Below are 15,967 nucleotides of genomic sequence, written 5' to 3'. Positions count from 1 at the left end.
ACACATAGATAGATCTTTACAATTTTTGAAGTAATAAACATTATACATATATACAAATGGGAACACTTCATAAATAGAAGCAAATCCTTTAAGCTGATAAATGTAACCCAGTACAAATATATAAAAAAATGATTTAATAATGTTGATATATGAAAAATAATAGTTATTTTAAAAATGGAATTCTTAATTTAACTTTTGAGATTCATTATTAGGAGCAACATCATTATTTTCTGAATAACTATTTATTTTCTAAAATTGTTTTAATCTTCTGATAAAAGAAGAACATTTTGAAACAAAAGAAGATTTAGTTATAATAAGTCGAATCTGAATCGCACAGAATATAAGCTATTCAAAATATTTACACATTTAACTTGCATATTAAATTTAAAAAAATATAAATTTATTAATGGAAATTTTTAAATTAATAAATTACGCCAAAAATAAATCAATGCATTTCCTCCTTTCAATCTGCTTCTATTTATGTTTCAGAAAAATGGAATGATTATAATGACATGTAAACTTAATACTGCCAATCTTCACTTCAGGAAGACATTTTGTAGCTGCGATGATTTCCAAAGAATAACATGATCACATTAGTTGCCATATACACGTTTTTGGCATGCATGCATGAAAACAAGTTCGATAAAACTGTAAATAAAGAAATCTCGTTTAGTAAAAATGTGATAAAAATATACATAAAAAATCAAGTAGTTAAACAATCAAAATTTATTTTATTGATATTAATTATTGTAAATAAAAATAAAATGATTAAATACGTAAAATTGAATATTAAATAGTAAAATTAGTTATTTGTTAATTAATTAAATATTGTTTCTTATTATGCAAAAAATATTGTTTTAAAATTTTGCTTTATTTTGTTTTAATGATAATGTTTTGATTATTCGCTTGAATCGTAATTTCTTTGATGTTAATTTTTTAAATAACTATACAATTCTATTTTTTTAAAAATAAATCCGAACCGAATTTTCTTTTTTAACATACCATATAGCAGATCTTTACAATATTTAATTGAAGTTTACATGAAAAAATGTTAATTATATGATATTTATTATGTAGATATTAAAAATAGTAACCATTTTTCTTCATTACTTAAGGAATTTTTAAATAATGAAATTAAAACTTAAATTGTGAATTGAAATTATTAGCAAAATTTCAAATTTGAGACATTTTTAAAAATATTCTTTCATACAATTTACATAACTATTTACTGTTTTAAAGAATTTGCAAAAATATACATGGTAAAATAAAATAAAAATATTAAAGTTAGATCATAACTAGAATAAAATTAGATTATATAATTTTGAAAATATTGCTTTATTTTTCTCTCAAAGAAACATATGTGTTCTCTAGTTCTGTAATTATTTAATGTCTCGTTTCAACTCCCACAATAATCTGTCAATATATCTACATGTTAATGTACTAGATTTCGTTTATCTGTCTATTCTATACCTTGGTTGAATTTTTCATTCTATTCACCTCATTCCAATCAATTCATTCTATTCTCAAAGCACCAGGAATTTCAGGAAAAAATTATTAGTTCTAGAAAATTTTATAGCATTTTTACTCTATTTTTGTACAGATAATATCCTCGACTTATGAAAAAAAAAATTCTGGATATCTGATCTAATTTTGTGATCAGTATTAGAAAAAAAAACTGATTTAGAAAGATGCATATGAGATTTTAGGAATCCTAAAACCATCTCGGCATGTGTGATTAGTTCCAGCAAGTTAAAATTAATACAGTTTTTTTTATCATTGAGTTAAAATATCGTTTGTTAATACTGGAAAGCTATGAAAATAAATTTAAATCAAAAAGTTATATGCATTCAAAAATACACGAATGCAGAAAAAAAGAGATATTTACTTAATTTTTCTTATTATATGTAGGAAACCATGTTTTATTAAAAAAAAATGGATGGAATTTTTGAAAAGATGATTGTTGTAATTTTACTAAATTTATCCTTAAAAATAGAAAAATTATTAAAATTTCTGTGATTCTTTTGCTTGTATTATTTTTCTTTATGTGACCAATAGATGGCACCACGAAACTTCCTTTCATCAACATCTTTTGAATAAAATTTTGCATTTTATTCAGAATTACGATAATAGATGGCGACAGCAGCTAATATCTTAAATCTGAGTTTATATTTTGTTGAAAACTTATTACATTTCGAAAACTGGAATACTATCAGCCAGTTCCACTGAAAGACGTTATGTTTGTTTTAAAACTATAGGTTTCTACATAAAATTGGGATCTTGTTTTGTTTTTTAAGCGTAAGAACAAATCATTAAAAACATATTGGATTACCATTTAAAAAAAATAGGAAAGGGTCTAAAATTTTGATTTATCGTACAAATAAAAGAAAAAACCCCTCTATTTTTCTTAATTTTTTTTTCCCTCTTAAGAAAGTTTTACAATGAATTCCTTGCATCAACAGATTATTTTGTGCACTTTGTATGCATTCCCGTTTATAGAATTCGCCCCAACTTTTTTAAAATTACTTTCTATTACCATAATAATTTCTGCTGTTATTGTAATTTGCAAAGCAACAATACCTTAAAAATTGACATTTATTTTCTCCATTTTATTTCATAAAGTTATTTATACTTTCATAGAGGATACAAATTCAATTTTTAATTTGAATAATATTATTTTGTCATTCAACCAAAGGTTTAATTAAAAATTATTAGCCAACAATTAATTTTCATACAATATAATTTTAGAATATTTTATTATGTGTAATTAGACACAAAATATTTGGTTTGTTTATAGCGAAATGTTTATGATAGATTCTTAAATAATCACTTGAATGGAATATTTTGATAAGAATCTAATTTCGATTTTATATATTTTTGAAATTTCATAGACTTTTATCTAAACCGAAGGATTAAAATTTAAATAAACGCAAACTATTGACTTACGATATCAAAATGAAAATTTTTTTTAAAGGTACTGTAGACTCCCGATTATCCGCGGGCGGGTTATCCGCGCCTGCCGCACAAAGTTTTTTTTTTTTTTTTTTTGACTGATTTTTTTAAAAAGCTGCAGTTTTACAGTTATACTTTTGTAATTACATAATACATTACAGTATTAAAACAGTACATATGTATTAATTTTTCTGTGTATCCTTGACGCCTCTCGTAAGTACAAAGCACTTTTCTGTTTTCATTAACAAAATGCAATTTAGGTTAGTTTTGAGTGATATACTAAAATATTAAGCGTTAGTTAAACATCCTGCTGTTTATTTTACGTTTTATTGTACATTAAACGATTTTTTCAAAGTTGGGATGACTGTTTTCTTTTTTTGCTATACCCGTTTTTAGTTTTTTTCGGATTATCCGCGATTTTTGTTATCCGCGGCGGCCGCGCCACCCAATTCCGCGGATAATCGGGAGTGTACTGTATATAATTCCACGGTTCAGTGAACGACAACATCGTCAATGAGCAATATTAAAAAATTATAAAATTAAAATTTAATAAAGAATTTTTTGGTCTTTAACTAAAGATCTTCTTTCATCGCTCATAACCGAAAATATATATATCTATATCGCTAATTTTTTTTTTTATTCTTTTGTAATTTATAGAAAAATAGTTGATTATTGTTTTTAAAACGTACTTAAATTAATTTACTCTTTGAATTTTTATGCATAAGTTATATTTATAAAGTTCTATTGATTAAGTGATAATAAAAAAAATTATCCATTATTATATTTAAAGCAATTAAATGTAACACAAAACAGAAGTAACTATACAGTTATTTAATAATTGAATAAATATTTTACTTATTAAAGTAACATAAACTAAAACAAGATTACTTAGGAGTAAGAGAATTAATTAATTATCTTACGAATAATCTCTAGTTTTTCCGTGAATAAAAACCAATATTCCTTTAAAATATGCAAAACGAAGCAATATTTGAATTCTGTACTTTTATTATTTATTAATGTCTGCATTTTAGTGAATGTGGTATTTAGAATAATTGGAAAAAAGTTTATAATAAAAATTTGAATACTTATTTTTAATAAAAATTGAAGTCTTTAATGTTAAGTAATTCAGCATAATTGAAGTTGGAACAAAATTTAACTTTAAAGCATAATTGATCCACAAAAACTGAATGATAAAAAAATGAAATGATTTTAAACAAATGATATAACCATAACATAAACTGTATATTTATATAAAAATAAATAAATATTTAATATAACAATATTTTTGCTCAACAGTTTGAAATAACATGCATATTAATTTAATGAACATATTATTCTACTTCTTACACAAGTATAATCGTAGTTATAATGCTAATTATAACTAGTTACATAAGTATAATGCTAGTTCTTACATAAGTATAATGTTAGTTATAATAAAATATATTTTTGAATATTCTTACCATATCAGTAGTTATGATTATGAAACTAGAACTTCTTCTGCCCATCTGCTTACTTCTTGGCATTGAGTTACCTCATAGGTTTTCCCTACGAAATAATAATACAGTATTTATTTACAATATATGACAAAAAATAAAAAAATAAATCTATAAAAATTAATTTACAAATTGAGTAAAAATTTTACTCTTCTATTAGCTGAAATAATTATATAAAAATTTAATTCCTTATTATTTTATATTATACGAATTTTTTCTGAATAGTAAAACTTGTGCCACCAAAATTATTGCTTGTATTACTTTTAGTTAAAATTTCTTTCATGTAGTTTGCTTTTCATGATTTATGGACGAAAAAAATTTATAATTTACGTCTTCATCCGTTTTTCTTCCTTGTTATTAAATAAATATTTGAATGAATCTCTTTTTAAAATGTTACCATTCGAGTTAAAAATACAATTACAGTAAAACAAAATAAAAATGAAATTAAATTTAAAAAAAGCATCCACATCACACTTTTTTACCCATCGAAGTATCTTTCTGAAAAATTTGAGAGCTTCCGATCTAACTGCCAACAGGTTGAGGAAACAATGGATTGAGAAATAAACAGAATCTCTCTTTTGTTTTTATTAGAAATAATATTATTTTTAAATCCAAATACAATGTAAAATGCAACTTATTTTGAAAATAAAAATTTAAACTCAAAATTCAAAAATTTAAACTGCAATTATTGAAAAAAAAAAAGAAATAGTGAACAACTTTTTGGCAACAACAATCTAACATGCTAGTATTGCGGAATAACGTGTAAAAATTCTTGTAAAACAACTTCCAAATAAAAATTGTAGTGTTAGTTTCATTTTTTTTTTAAAAAGTGATGATATTTTGAACAAATATTAATAAAATTTTTTGAAGATGAAAGGTATTATTTCTATATTGATTTTTTTTCATTTTTGTTTCATGTAATGATTGTAGGATAACCATCAATAAATTCAAAACGAATATTAAACACAACGCATCCAAGACATCTGAAGACTGTTTTGTTAGCAATTAGTAATAGCTAATAAAAATTCTTCAAAACATCTTTAAATAAAAAATTCTTTTAACAGTTTCATTTTTTAAATAAATTGTTTGTTAAAAATTTAATAAGTTTGAAAATTTTTCCCCGTGAAAGAAATTTATTGCAAATTTAGTAAAACCGAAAATTTTATTCTAAATTAATGCATGCGTTTTTGATTTTTAATTTCACTTAATTATTGCAAATTAATTTTGAACAAATTGGTTGCAGTATACAAAATGTCTACAAAAATATTATCTATGAAAAATTTCTAATCAGGACTTTGATAAAGCAATCGTTGTACAATTAACAGTATTTTTTTTTTTTGTTAAATTAAGCATTGCTTGTTACTTTCAATAATGATTTCAGAAAATCCAGAAGGCTATAAATCCTCCAATAAAAAATGTAGAATTCTATTTTGGTCAAAACAATAAAATTTGTTCCTATAGAAGCATCAGTTTTATTACATCATCAATTTAGAGGTAGAAAAACTTAATCGAAATGTGTCGCTATATATATCCTTCTTTTCCTTTAGTAGCAAAATAAATGGAGCAATGGAAACGCAAATTAAAAAAATTAATTCTAAAACTTTTCCCATAAATTTACATACTAAACTACTTTTTATGTAGAAAATAAATGATCAAAAAGCGGTAGATGAATTTAAAAGAAGCACATGGCCTACATAATATTCTTATTTTAATAGTGATATTTTCAACGGATATTTTTATTCGAAATTGTGTGTCTATATAATTCTACAGAATTTAGAATTTTGTGATTAAAACTTACTAATTAATTTTTATTTAATTTGCATCATATTTAATTGATGAATTTTATAAACTGTCAGATGCCAAAAGAGCAGAGTTAAATCTTTCAAGTCTTTCTGACTTCATAATTATTTGGACTCAAGAAACAAAATTATTTATTTATTGTTACGCTTTAACTTTTTTTTCTTATTTATAATCCGAAGATGAGTTTCTATTACTTGTAACATTTCTGTTTCCGAATTAATTCACATGCATGTCAAAAATAAATAATTTGGAGCTATGTATTATTTGCTAAAAATATTCTTTAGCTACATAATTTTTATATTTTATCTATGAATAAATTTCTATTATAATTATTTATATTAAAACAAAAATTTTTTCATGTATCCTGTGGATTTATTTATGGTCAGACAATAAAAGCATGGATTAAAATTATACATATGCATTTTTTTTTCAAATTCCCTTCAATTAAAATTATATTTGATTCAGAAGATTTGTGATTACAAAAAGAGATGTTTCATTATTATCATTAAAGTAATTTCATCGTAAAAGTACATTTTTTTTTAAAATAATAGAAACAAATATCTATTATAGATTAAAAGGGATTTTTTAAAAATGAAATGTATTTTTGATAATGAAAGTTCTAAAGCATGTTAGCCATTTTCCTTGTTTAGAGAACTGCTATTTGATTAAAAATCATAATATAAATTTAAAAACTAATTGTAATAATAATTTAAAAATTTTAATTTATTAATTATTTTTTAAATTAATTTAATTTTTTAAAATTTGAGCAATAATTAAAAACTTTCTTTAAAAGATATTTTTTTTGCTCAATTAGCAAAACAAATAATAGTAATTAACAATTTTTATAGCAGTATAAAATTCCGATCTAATGTTCAGTTGAACTTTAAGTATAAAAATTTAGTTTAGTTTAGTTATATTAACATACAGTCGTAAAGCATCACTAGGGCTATTTTGGTTCGGACCTCGTAATTTTGAACCGTTGTCAGATGACGAGGACGACGCCGGATCTGGCATCCCACTCTCCACACCACACCAGCGGGAGAACGATTGGCTCTGACGGATTTAAGGTGAGACAGACCTCAGGGTCTCGAACCTGAAACCCTACGACTCACGACCCGCGACCTTTCCACCAGGCTACCGCGCCCTTACGATCATAAATAATCGGCTTGGAATAGGTAATTTAGGAAAATATCTATTTTATATGTAGTTTTGGGAATGACTAAACTGATACTGAAAGTCTATAATTTACAGTTCTGAAATTTGTCAAAAATGATTAATTAATAAAACGAGGAAAGTTTTATTTGCAGTATTAAATACAAAATGCTTTAATGTACCAGTCATAGTATGCAAATGCAAATCAAAAAATATTATCGAAAATACTGAATGAGTCTTATTATTTCACACATAGAACATTTGAAACTGCTAATGATTTTTAAAGATAATTATTTGAACATTTTTTTCAAAGCATGAAAAATGCTGAAATTCGTAGCTTCAAAATCTCAATATGCATATTAAAATTTCAATTAAATTCTCAATTTATTGATAATTTTTTATTCTTTATATTTCGTACTTTATCTGTAGGTGTCTAGGATGAATTTAAAAAAAAAATATTTTTGTTTATTTCAAGATAAGTCTGGAAGCTTAATTATTTTGTTTCTAGTATTTAGCTGTTTACGCTAATTTGGTTCAATTTTAGTGCATTAATTTAAAGATACTAGGAAATTTAATCGATAGTCTCGAAACCATTAATAACATAAGAGATTAAAATCATTTCTTATTATTTTCAAAAAATATCTGATATAATACATTTTTTAAAAAGAATTTAAGAATTTGTTTCATATAAAATTTAAAACGAAATATTTGCAAAAGAACTTATATAAAAGTATAAAAGGAACTTGATGTAAAAAATATAAAAGAAAATGAATAATATATGTAATACAAAAGTTAAAAAAAAAATTCTGTGAGCGAAAAATGACATTTATAGAACTCTTAAGAATTTTATGTCCTGCATAGATTTTTGAAGTAATGTTGATAAAGGAAAATATTATGTCATTTTATCCCTTTGAAGTATGCTGATTCATTTTTTAAAAATAGCAAAGCCGTCAAAGCAGCACCTTTTCAAAATTCAAAAGATTTGAAACTTGAAACAGAATACCGAGATTCATATGAGTTCTAAAAATATTTTGGAATAACCTTCACTCAACTGAGATATAAAAAAAAGTAAAAAAGCAATACGAATTTAAGCTGAAAGCTATGAATGAAAATATATATGTATAGATTTCTGCTTTTTTTTCTCAAAAACAGTTATTCCTTCAATCCAGAGCGATATATTTTGTAAACCGATATGTATACGAATTTGGGCTGGAAGGATGTTGATGCTGACGTACGCAAAAATCTAGAAATAGAGAAAGGAATGAATCTGAATTCGAGGGATTTTTCTCAAATTTACAGAACAGATGGAAAAAGAAGCCCAAAGGTTTTGAGTTTGATATTCTCAAATATATATTTTGGACTTTCTCTATCAGAATATTTTCCTCACAAAACAAGTCATAAAATTTTCTAATTTGGAGCAATGTTCTCACATAGAAAAATGTTAGCAGTATGTAAAACTAGTTGAAAAATAGTTCTGACATCTTATTTAAGATGAATACTATGAATAATGTATGAAAGGTTGTAATTATAATAATTTTAAATATAATTTTTTAATATTTATTTTGTCTTAGTATATTTGATTAACAGATTTAACATAACGAAGGCAATTAAAATTTGTATTTGTAGAAGCTCAGAAATTAATTAATTTTAATTAAAAAACACATGTCTTTTTTGATGAATTCAAAATAATATCCAAATATGCATAGAAGCTTTTACATAACTTTTTTTGTACTATCTAATTATTCCAAAAGCAGAAAAACACTATTCAAATGTCTTCATGCTTGCAATAAATTAAGAAAATGAAGAAATATTTTTGTTTTATAATATACAAATCTAATTTTTAGAATCAATAACAGACAAAAAAAGTATGACAATACAGTACAAATCTAGAAATATAAAGCTAAAAGTAATTGAATGTAAAGTAATAAATAAATTTTATTACACAGAAAAATATTATTATTATGAAACATCTTTATACAGCATTTATTATATAAATGCAGTTTAAATCTGTTAAACTCAATATTCAGATGAGTTTTGGAGCATAATTTATCTTTATTAAGGCCAAATATAATAATACAATCTATGCTCAGTATTAAGATGTGTATTTAATAAAATAAGCTTGTTGTAGTTTTCAAAACGGTATAAAATACTAACATTTTTAAAAATATTTTTAATTTTTTCTTAGGTCCTCTAAAACAGTTAAATAGTATTAAATATGTCTCATATAACATTTTTTAAATCAAAGAGTTTCTATATTTCTATATTTTTTTCAATGTAAACATTTCTATAAATTTGCTGCCGGTAAATATAATATAATGCACCATTTCTAATCATGTATCACATTTCGAGAAATACTATTACAGATTAATTCATATTCATTTTTATTATTATTATTATTATTATTATGGATAAATAGCAGACAGAAGATTTTAGAAATATTTAAGCCGGCATAGGGGTCGCGCATTTCCTGGCATAGGGGTAGCGTGTCTTCCCCGTGATCTGGGCGTCCCGGGTTCGAGTCCCGGTTAGGGCATGGTTGTTCTTCTGTTGTTCTATCTGTGAGATGTGTGAATGTGCCCTCCTGTAAAAAGGGGTTGTGCAAGCGAATGAGTGATGCGTGAGTAGCAAAGTCGTACTCTTGGCCCTAGTTGGCGCTGCTATAAAAAATAAGAGACGTTCCCCCTCCGGCTTAAATCGCTGTCTTCGTAACAGCGGGCTTGTCAGTGGCAAGTGCCATAAGAAAGAAAGAAACAAACAATAAATTTGCTTTTTTTTCAAGTTCAAAACATTAATTACAATTTCTATATTCAGGAATTGTCAGCCCCTTTTGGTAAATAAATTGTTTAAGCGTAAAGACATAATTTCTCACTTTTCTTATATAGACTATCGATCTGCAGACTTGTTTCTTCTTTCATATATATTAAAGTGTTTAATCAAACAGAAAATGAATGCGAATAAATTGACTTAAGTGCTTTGTAATAAACTGCAGATTTGATTCAATAATATATACGAAATGTCCCTGCAGTCATTGTCATCTTGAAGGATGACTCCAAAGGCATCTCATCCAACTGTCACGAACACTTTGTATTAACATACCTAGACACGTGTAATACAAAGAATTTCTTAGTTCTAGCTCGTGATTAATTCATGATAATCCATCAAAGCACCGCATATCCTTGTCATACCTGTCAATTTATCCTAATCCTTTCTTTCCTGGGTGTACGAAATTCAGAAAGAAAAACTTTGAATTCGGCAAAAAATTCGATTTCTGGACTTTGAAATATCCCCAAGCTTTGAACCCTTCTTCAAACCGTAACATTTCTCTAAGAATTTCTTTTTACCTGTTTATTTGTGGATATATTCCTTGTACAAAAATATTTAAATAACTTTTTAGATCTATTGTCAAAAAACATTGATTGTTCTTATGTTTATGGACAAATTAGATAAAAAATACAAAAACATTGATTTTCATGTTTAAGGACAAATTAAATCAAAATCTGTATGAATTTGTTTAATATACAATTTTTAGTGAAAACTAGGGATATTTATTGAATTTATAATAAAATTTAACAAAAGTTTGTTCAGATCTGTGCTCATTTGCAACTGAATACAATCATTCAAAAACTCCACGGACTCAGAATACATGGAATTCGGCATATGAGTTTATTTATAGAATTTCAGATTTTCATCACATTTTAGAACAAATACGCGGCATTGTTAAATATCTGTCAGTTGTTTATTTGTGTGTAGATAAACACTATAGTTTAAAAACGCAACAAGTTAGAGAAATGAAAAGAAGTATCTGGTTTTGATTTAAAAAAATTGATCTGTTAACTTTTGTGCTCAAATGATTGCACTACAAAGATAGAAAAACATTTACTCTATTTTACTGATTTAAGAATTGAAATTAAACACAAATCTTGTTTAATTACATAAGTAAACGAAGTATTAGGTGTTTTTATTCCGATTCAATTAAAATAAACACATAAATGAGAATATACACAGAATGTGACATTTGAAAATCTCTACCTCTATTACTAATAAAGATGAATGTGTGTGTGTATGTATTGGCTCTCAACAAGTCAGACTATTTAGCCAATAGCTATTAAATTTGGAGCATATATAAACTGGAAAAAGAAAATTGCAGTCTCGGAATGATGTTTTTTTGAAATTTATATCAATTAAGCATTAAGTTAAATTTTTTATTCTTTAGTGATCATTTCTGAAAATTTTACTGCTCAAAAATAAATTTTACATCGTTTTAAAATTTTAAAAATACTTTTTTTAAATTTTATCAATTTAATAATCGTGGACATATTTTTTAAATATTTCTTTGCTTAACTTTTTGCAATATATTACATTGTCGCCTTGAAATTCAAACCCTTTTTATTGTCTCATTAAATATTTAATCTCCTGATTTTCTTCCGTTCTTAAAAGTTGTAGAAGAAAGAATTTCTTAATATTTATGTAGTTTACAAGAAATAAAAGAGTGAAGTTTCAGTTCTATGGAACTTAGAAGATATAGAAACCGAACAAATACGTTTCTGATAGATATATGATGTCATTGAATTGACCTCCATTCGGTGGAGTTATGTGCACAGTGAATGGGCCATATATAAGACCATTGTAATAAATCGGCATAAATGTTTCAGAATCTGACAAAATCATGTAATGGTGTTATGTCTAAACGATTTAATTAAAAATAAACGAACCAGCAAGTCAGCTGGTCAAAGATGTCTAGTAATAAATAAAAACTATTTCTTCTGATATTATAAAAAGGAGATATTGATTAAAGTGCCATAAGATTGTTTAAAAAAGTAAGTTTAAATAACCAATATAGAAATCCAACGTTAATTAATTTCACCAACTTAGAAATTCAATCCAATTCGAAGATTAAATTTGGATCCAAGTGAATTCTAAATATCATTACAATTTTTTTCCAAAATAATATTGTATTTTTTGCGATCTTCTAATTTTTGGAATAAAGAGATTTACAACACTGTAATATTAACCAATAAACTCAATTTATAGAAATTTTGCTTTCGTCAAAATTACCCTTTTTTCACATTTAAAGCAATTTATTTAAAACCAAATAAATCAATAAATTTTGCTAAGAATATGCTTTAATAAATATTTTAAATTAATTTTTTTTTTCATCTATAACAATTCTAAAAAATATTCTTAAAATATTCTAATATCATATTTGAAAATATTTTAAATTCCTAATATCTGATTTTATAATTCCTTTAAGCATTTTTCAGTATTCTCTATGTTTACTATTTATTTTAATGTAACAAAGCAGTACCCCTTTGTTTAGAGGTAAGCATAAAAAGAAACGGTTTTGAAAGAACTGGTAGTAAAAATAACATTTTTGGTTATGTTTTGATGGATTTATTAGTTTTCGAGATTCTAATAGGCATCAGATTTGTACTAAAAACTTTACCAAACTGTTATTTAGTAAAGTATTGCCCAGCCAAGAAACAATTCATTCGGTATCCTAGGATCATTCCAATGCAAGGTAATTTATTGAATTATTTTCATAAATTGAAAATAAGATACAAGCATTACATGTATCCAAATACTAAATATTGACTAAAATTCATATTTTTAACTCATCGAGGAATGAAGCAAAGCATTTGAATTTTTAATATAAAGTTATGAAATAAATCTTTTAGAATAAATTCTAATTTACGTTATAGGTATTAATTATCAAGTAATTGTTCATCATCATAATTTAAACAAAATGTTTATAGAAATTCATTAGCTATATCAGAAATTGACGTAAAAATATTAAAATTAGTACGTAATAATAAATATAACATAATTTAAAATAAAGTATAACCCATTGGATGGAATGAAATTTTTGAACATTCAGTAAATTAATGCAACTCTAATAAGTTTTTGAATGGTAACTTATATATATACAATATTTATTTGCTGAAATATTTTAATTATTCTCTCTTCCAAGGGAATAAAAATTAAAATGCTTTAACCAATTTGCTATCTTCAAATTCAAAATTATCATTAAAATAATTTTAAATTGCTTTCTGTTATTATCCACTTCAAGCAAATGCAACTTTTTGGAGCAAATGTCTGTAGAAATAACAATTCATTGCAACAATTTGAAAGCAACCTAAACTTTTCTGAATAATCTTTTTACATCAAAAATGAGCCCTACCTTGCTCTTTTAGAAAGCTGACAGAATTCAATGAATGGAAGCTCTATATTTTTTCTTCATATGACAGAGAGGGATTCCGATCTCTATCAAAAGAAGGAAAAAAAAATCCATATTTCGTCAACATTCTCCTCCATGCTGAGCAGGAACCACCTGTCTATGTCACATTGATAGAAATCGATGACGTTTCGAAGAGATAGCACCTTTTTTTGCTTACTTGATTCTATCTTCATCTCAAATTCTCCTCTCAAGCGATACCTTTCAAAGAAATGAACTTAGGATACATCACCGGAGAACGACCAAAGATGAATAGGGGCTCTGAAAAACGAGTTTTTAGAAGAAAAGTGGCTTAAAGGAGGGTGAACTGGAATAGAATTCACCTAGTTTTATTGAGTCTTCCTTTGATATTGCTGCGAGTTAGGATAAAATTTTATTTACAAATTAAATAATTTCTTTTACACAGTGAATACATCTAAATTGACGAATATGCAGAGATATTTAAAAACCTTTACTTAATGATATCAAAACTTAGTTATAGACACAACATCTGGAATAATACGATTTATTGCAACATAATTTTGTAAACTCTGTCCCAGTAAATAGATAATCCCAGTAAAAATAACACAATAAAAAAAGTAAAATTTTTCTGAATATCCAAATGTGAGTAAAGTTAATCAGAGCATGGCACTCTATGCTTTCCTAAGCATCCAAGTAAACAAAAACTGATTAGGTTAATCACTGTTTCGATTTCCGTTATATTAGGATTTCATTCTCAACAAAAAATTGCTGATGAAAGATTGGGTCAACATATCCCATTCTTCTAACAGCGTGGATCCTGGAATTTGAGGTAAAAGCGGTACAATGGCTTTTATTAGAGTTTGGCTTTTACTAGCATCTTAATTTTCCATAGCATGCTTAGAATGCTCCAATAAAAATCATTGCAAAAGAGTATTTAAGCATGCTCTAGAAGATTAAGATCGGGTGATCTGGTTTGCCTCACCCCATATTGCGAGCGCCCTCTTCCCCCAGAAAATTATCCAATGTAGCCTCGCACTTTTGTTCCATAAAAATAAAACAGATCTCAAAGAAACTTCAAATATGATTAAAAAATGTTTTCTCTATAACTATCAAACCCTTGCTCATCCCTCAGAACTACCAGAAATGAAATTATGATTTTAGTCTAAATTTACTTTAATTGGATTAAATTCTGTTTTGAAACTAAGTAAATTATTTGGGGAAGAATGTGAAATATGATTTTATTGGACGAAGAGCGAAAAAGTGAAATCCTTATTCTATGCTTAAATTTTTACACCTTATTAGCGGAGAGAAATCTTATCTGATTGATAAAGTATGCATCATATCCATATCTTCTGTATATTTGTTGAAATCAGATCTTGTACTAATGATTTGAAATCTGTAACTCAATTCAGTTAAACCTGATACATGCGAAAATTTTTAAATACTAGTGCTAAGAAAAAAATAATGAGCTAATCAACATGGTACCATCAAAATATAAGGAATATAAGCGGGTTCTTAACTAGGAAAAATAAACAAAAGATTTTTTAAAATTTTTATTCCTATATGTTAGGTTTATTAAAGCACTTTTCTTCATTTAATGGAACTGCCAATTTTTAAAGTTCTCAGAAAGATACGTTTTAAGTTCAGCCTTTGAAAGGTGTTGGCTCAATTGAGCAAATCCATGCACAAAAGTGAATAAATAAAGAAAATTTAGATGAAAAATAAACACGAGAAGGTTTGCCTTTGTAATGTCCATTTTTTTCTTAACGTAATAATATCAATGCTTGAACGATACTATCATGATTAAAAGACTGTATTTACTGCATGGCATTGGTATTTCAAAACTTGTATTATAATTATTTGCATTGATACGTTTCGTATTGAGAATGGAATTCAAGTATGTCGTTTCATTAATTAAAATACATAGATTTTAGAACTGTTACTGTTTCAATTACAAAATGTTTGTTGGGCAAAATCAGTAACAGTTCTGAAATCTCGATTTTATTTATCCAACATATTTATAAATAGCATGGCATTCCAAGTTCCTTCTATAATAGTCATATAATTTAATTCTTAAAATACATTCATGTTTATCTGTATATATTTAAATACGAATTTGACAAATGATTGAATAACAGCAAAATAATGAGCATCTAAAAATATAGTGAACATTGTGTTAATTAAGTGCTAAATGCTTTAATGGATTAGTTTAATAATTAGAGACAAAAATAAGAATCCTCTAAACTAACCAAGAGATGAATTCCATAAAGTAAATAATCAGATAAAATTATGGGTACTGAAAATAGATCACTAAATCAAATAGAATTTAATTAGTTTCATTGTAAAGTTTTGAGCTTACATATAATGCTTTATAGCAAAT

At 25.5% G+C, this 15,967-nt stretch overlaps 1 protein-coding gene across 1 annotated transcript in view; it reads right to left on the bottom strand.

The window, feature by feature from the left end:
* Nucleotides 1-439: 439 nt before the first annotated feature.
* Nucleotides 440-15,967, bottom strand: part of LOC129980683 (cell adhesion molecule Dscam2-like) — a 550,882-nt gene continuing 535,354 nt past the window's right edge. Inside the window, exons 27-28 of the mRNA XM_056091064.1 lie at nucleotides 4,410-4,494; nucleotides 440-648 (exon numbers count right to left, since the gene is read on the bottom strand). Coding sequence (XP_055947039.1) covers nucleotides 4,427-4,494 — 68 coding nt within the window. The 3' untranslated portion in view covers nucleotides 440-648; nucleotides 4,410-4,426. The remainder of the gene's footprint in view (nucleotides 649-4,409; nucleotides 4,495-15,967) is intronic.

This window comes from Argiope bruennichi, chromosome 8 (genome assembly GCF_947563725.1).
Source record: "Argiope bruennichi chromosome 8, qqArgBrue1.1, whole genome shotgun sequence".
NCBI classification, from domain to species: domain Eukaryota; kingdom Metazoa; phylum Arthropoda; class Arachnida; order Araneae; family Araneidae; genus Argiope; species Argiope bruennichi.
Note: the sequence above shows the minus strand (reverse complement) of the source record. Positions and strands in the feature narration are given on the sequence as shown.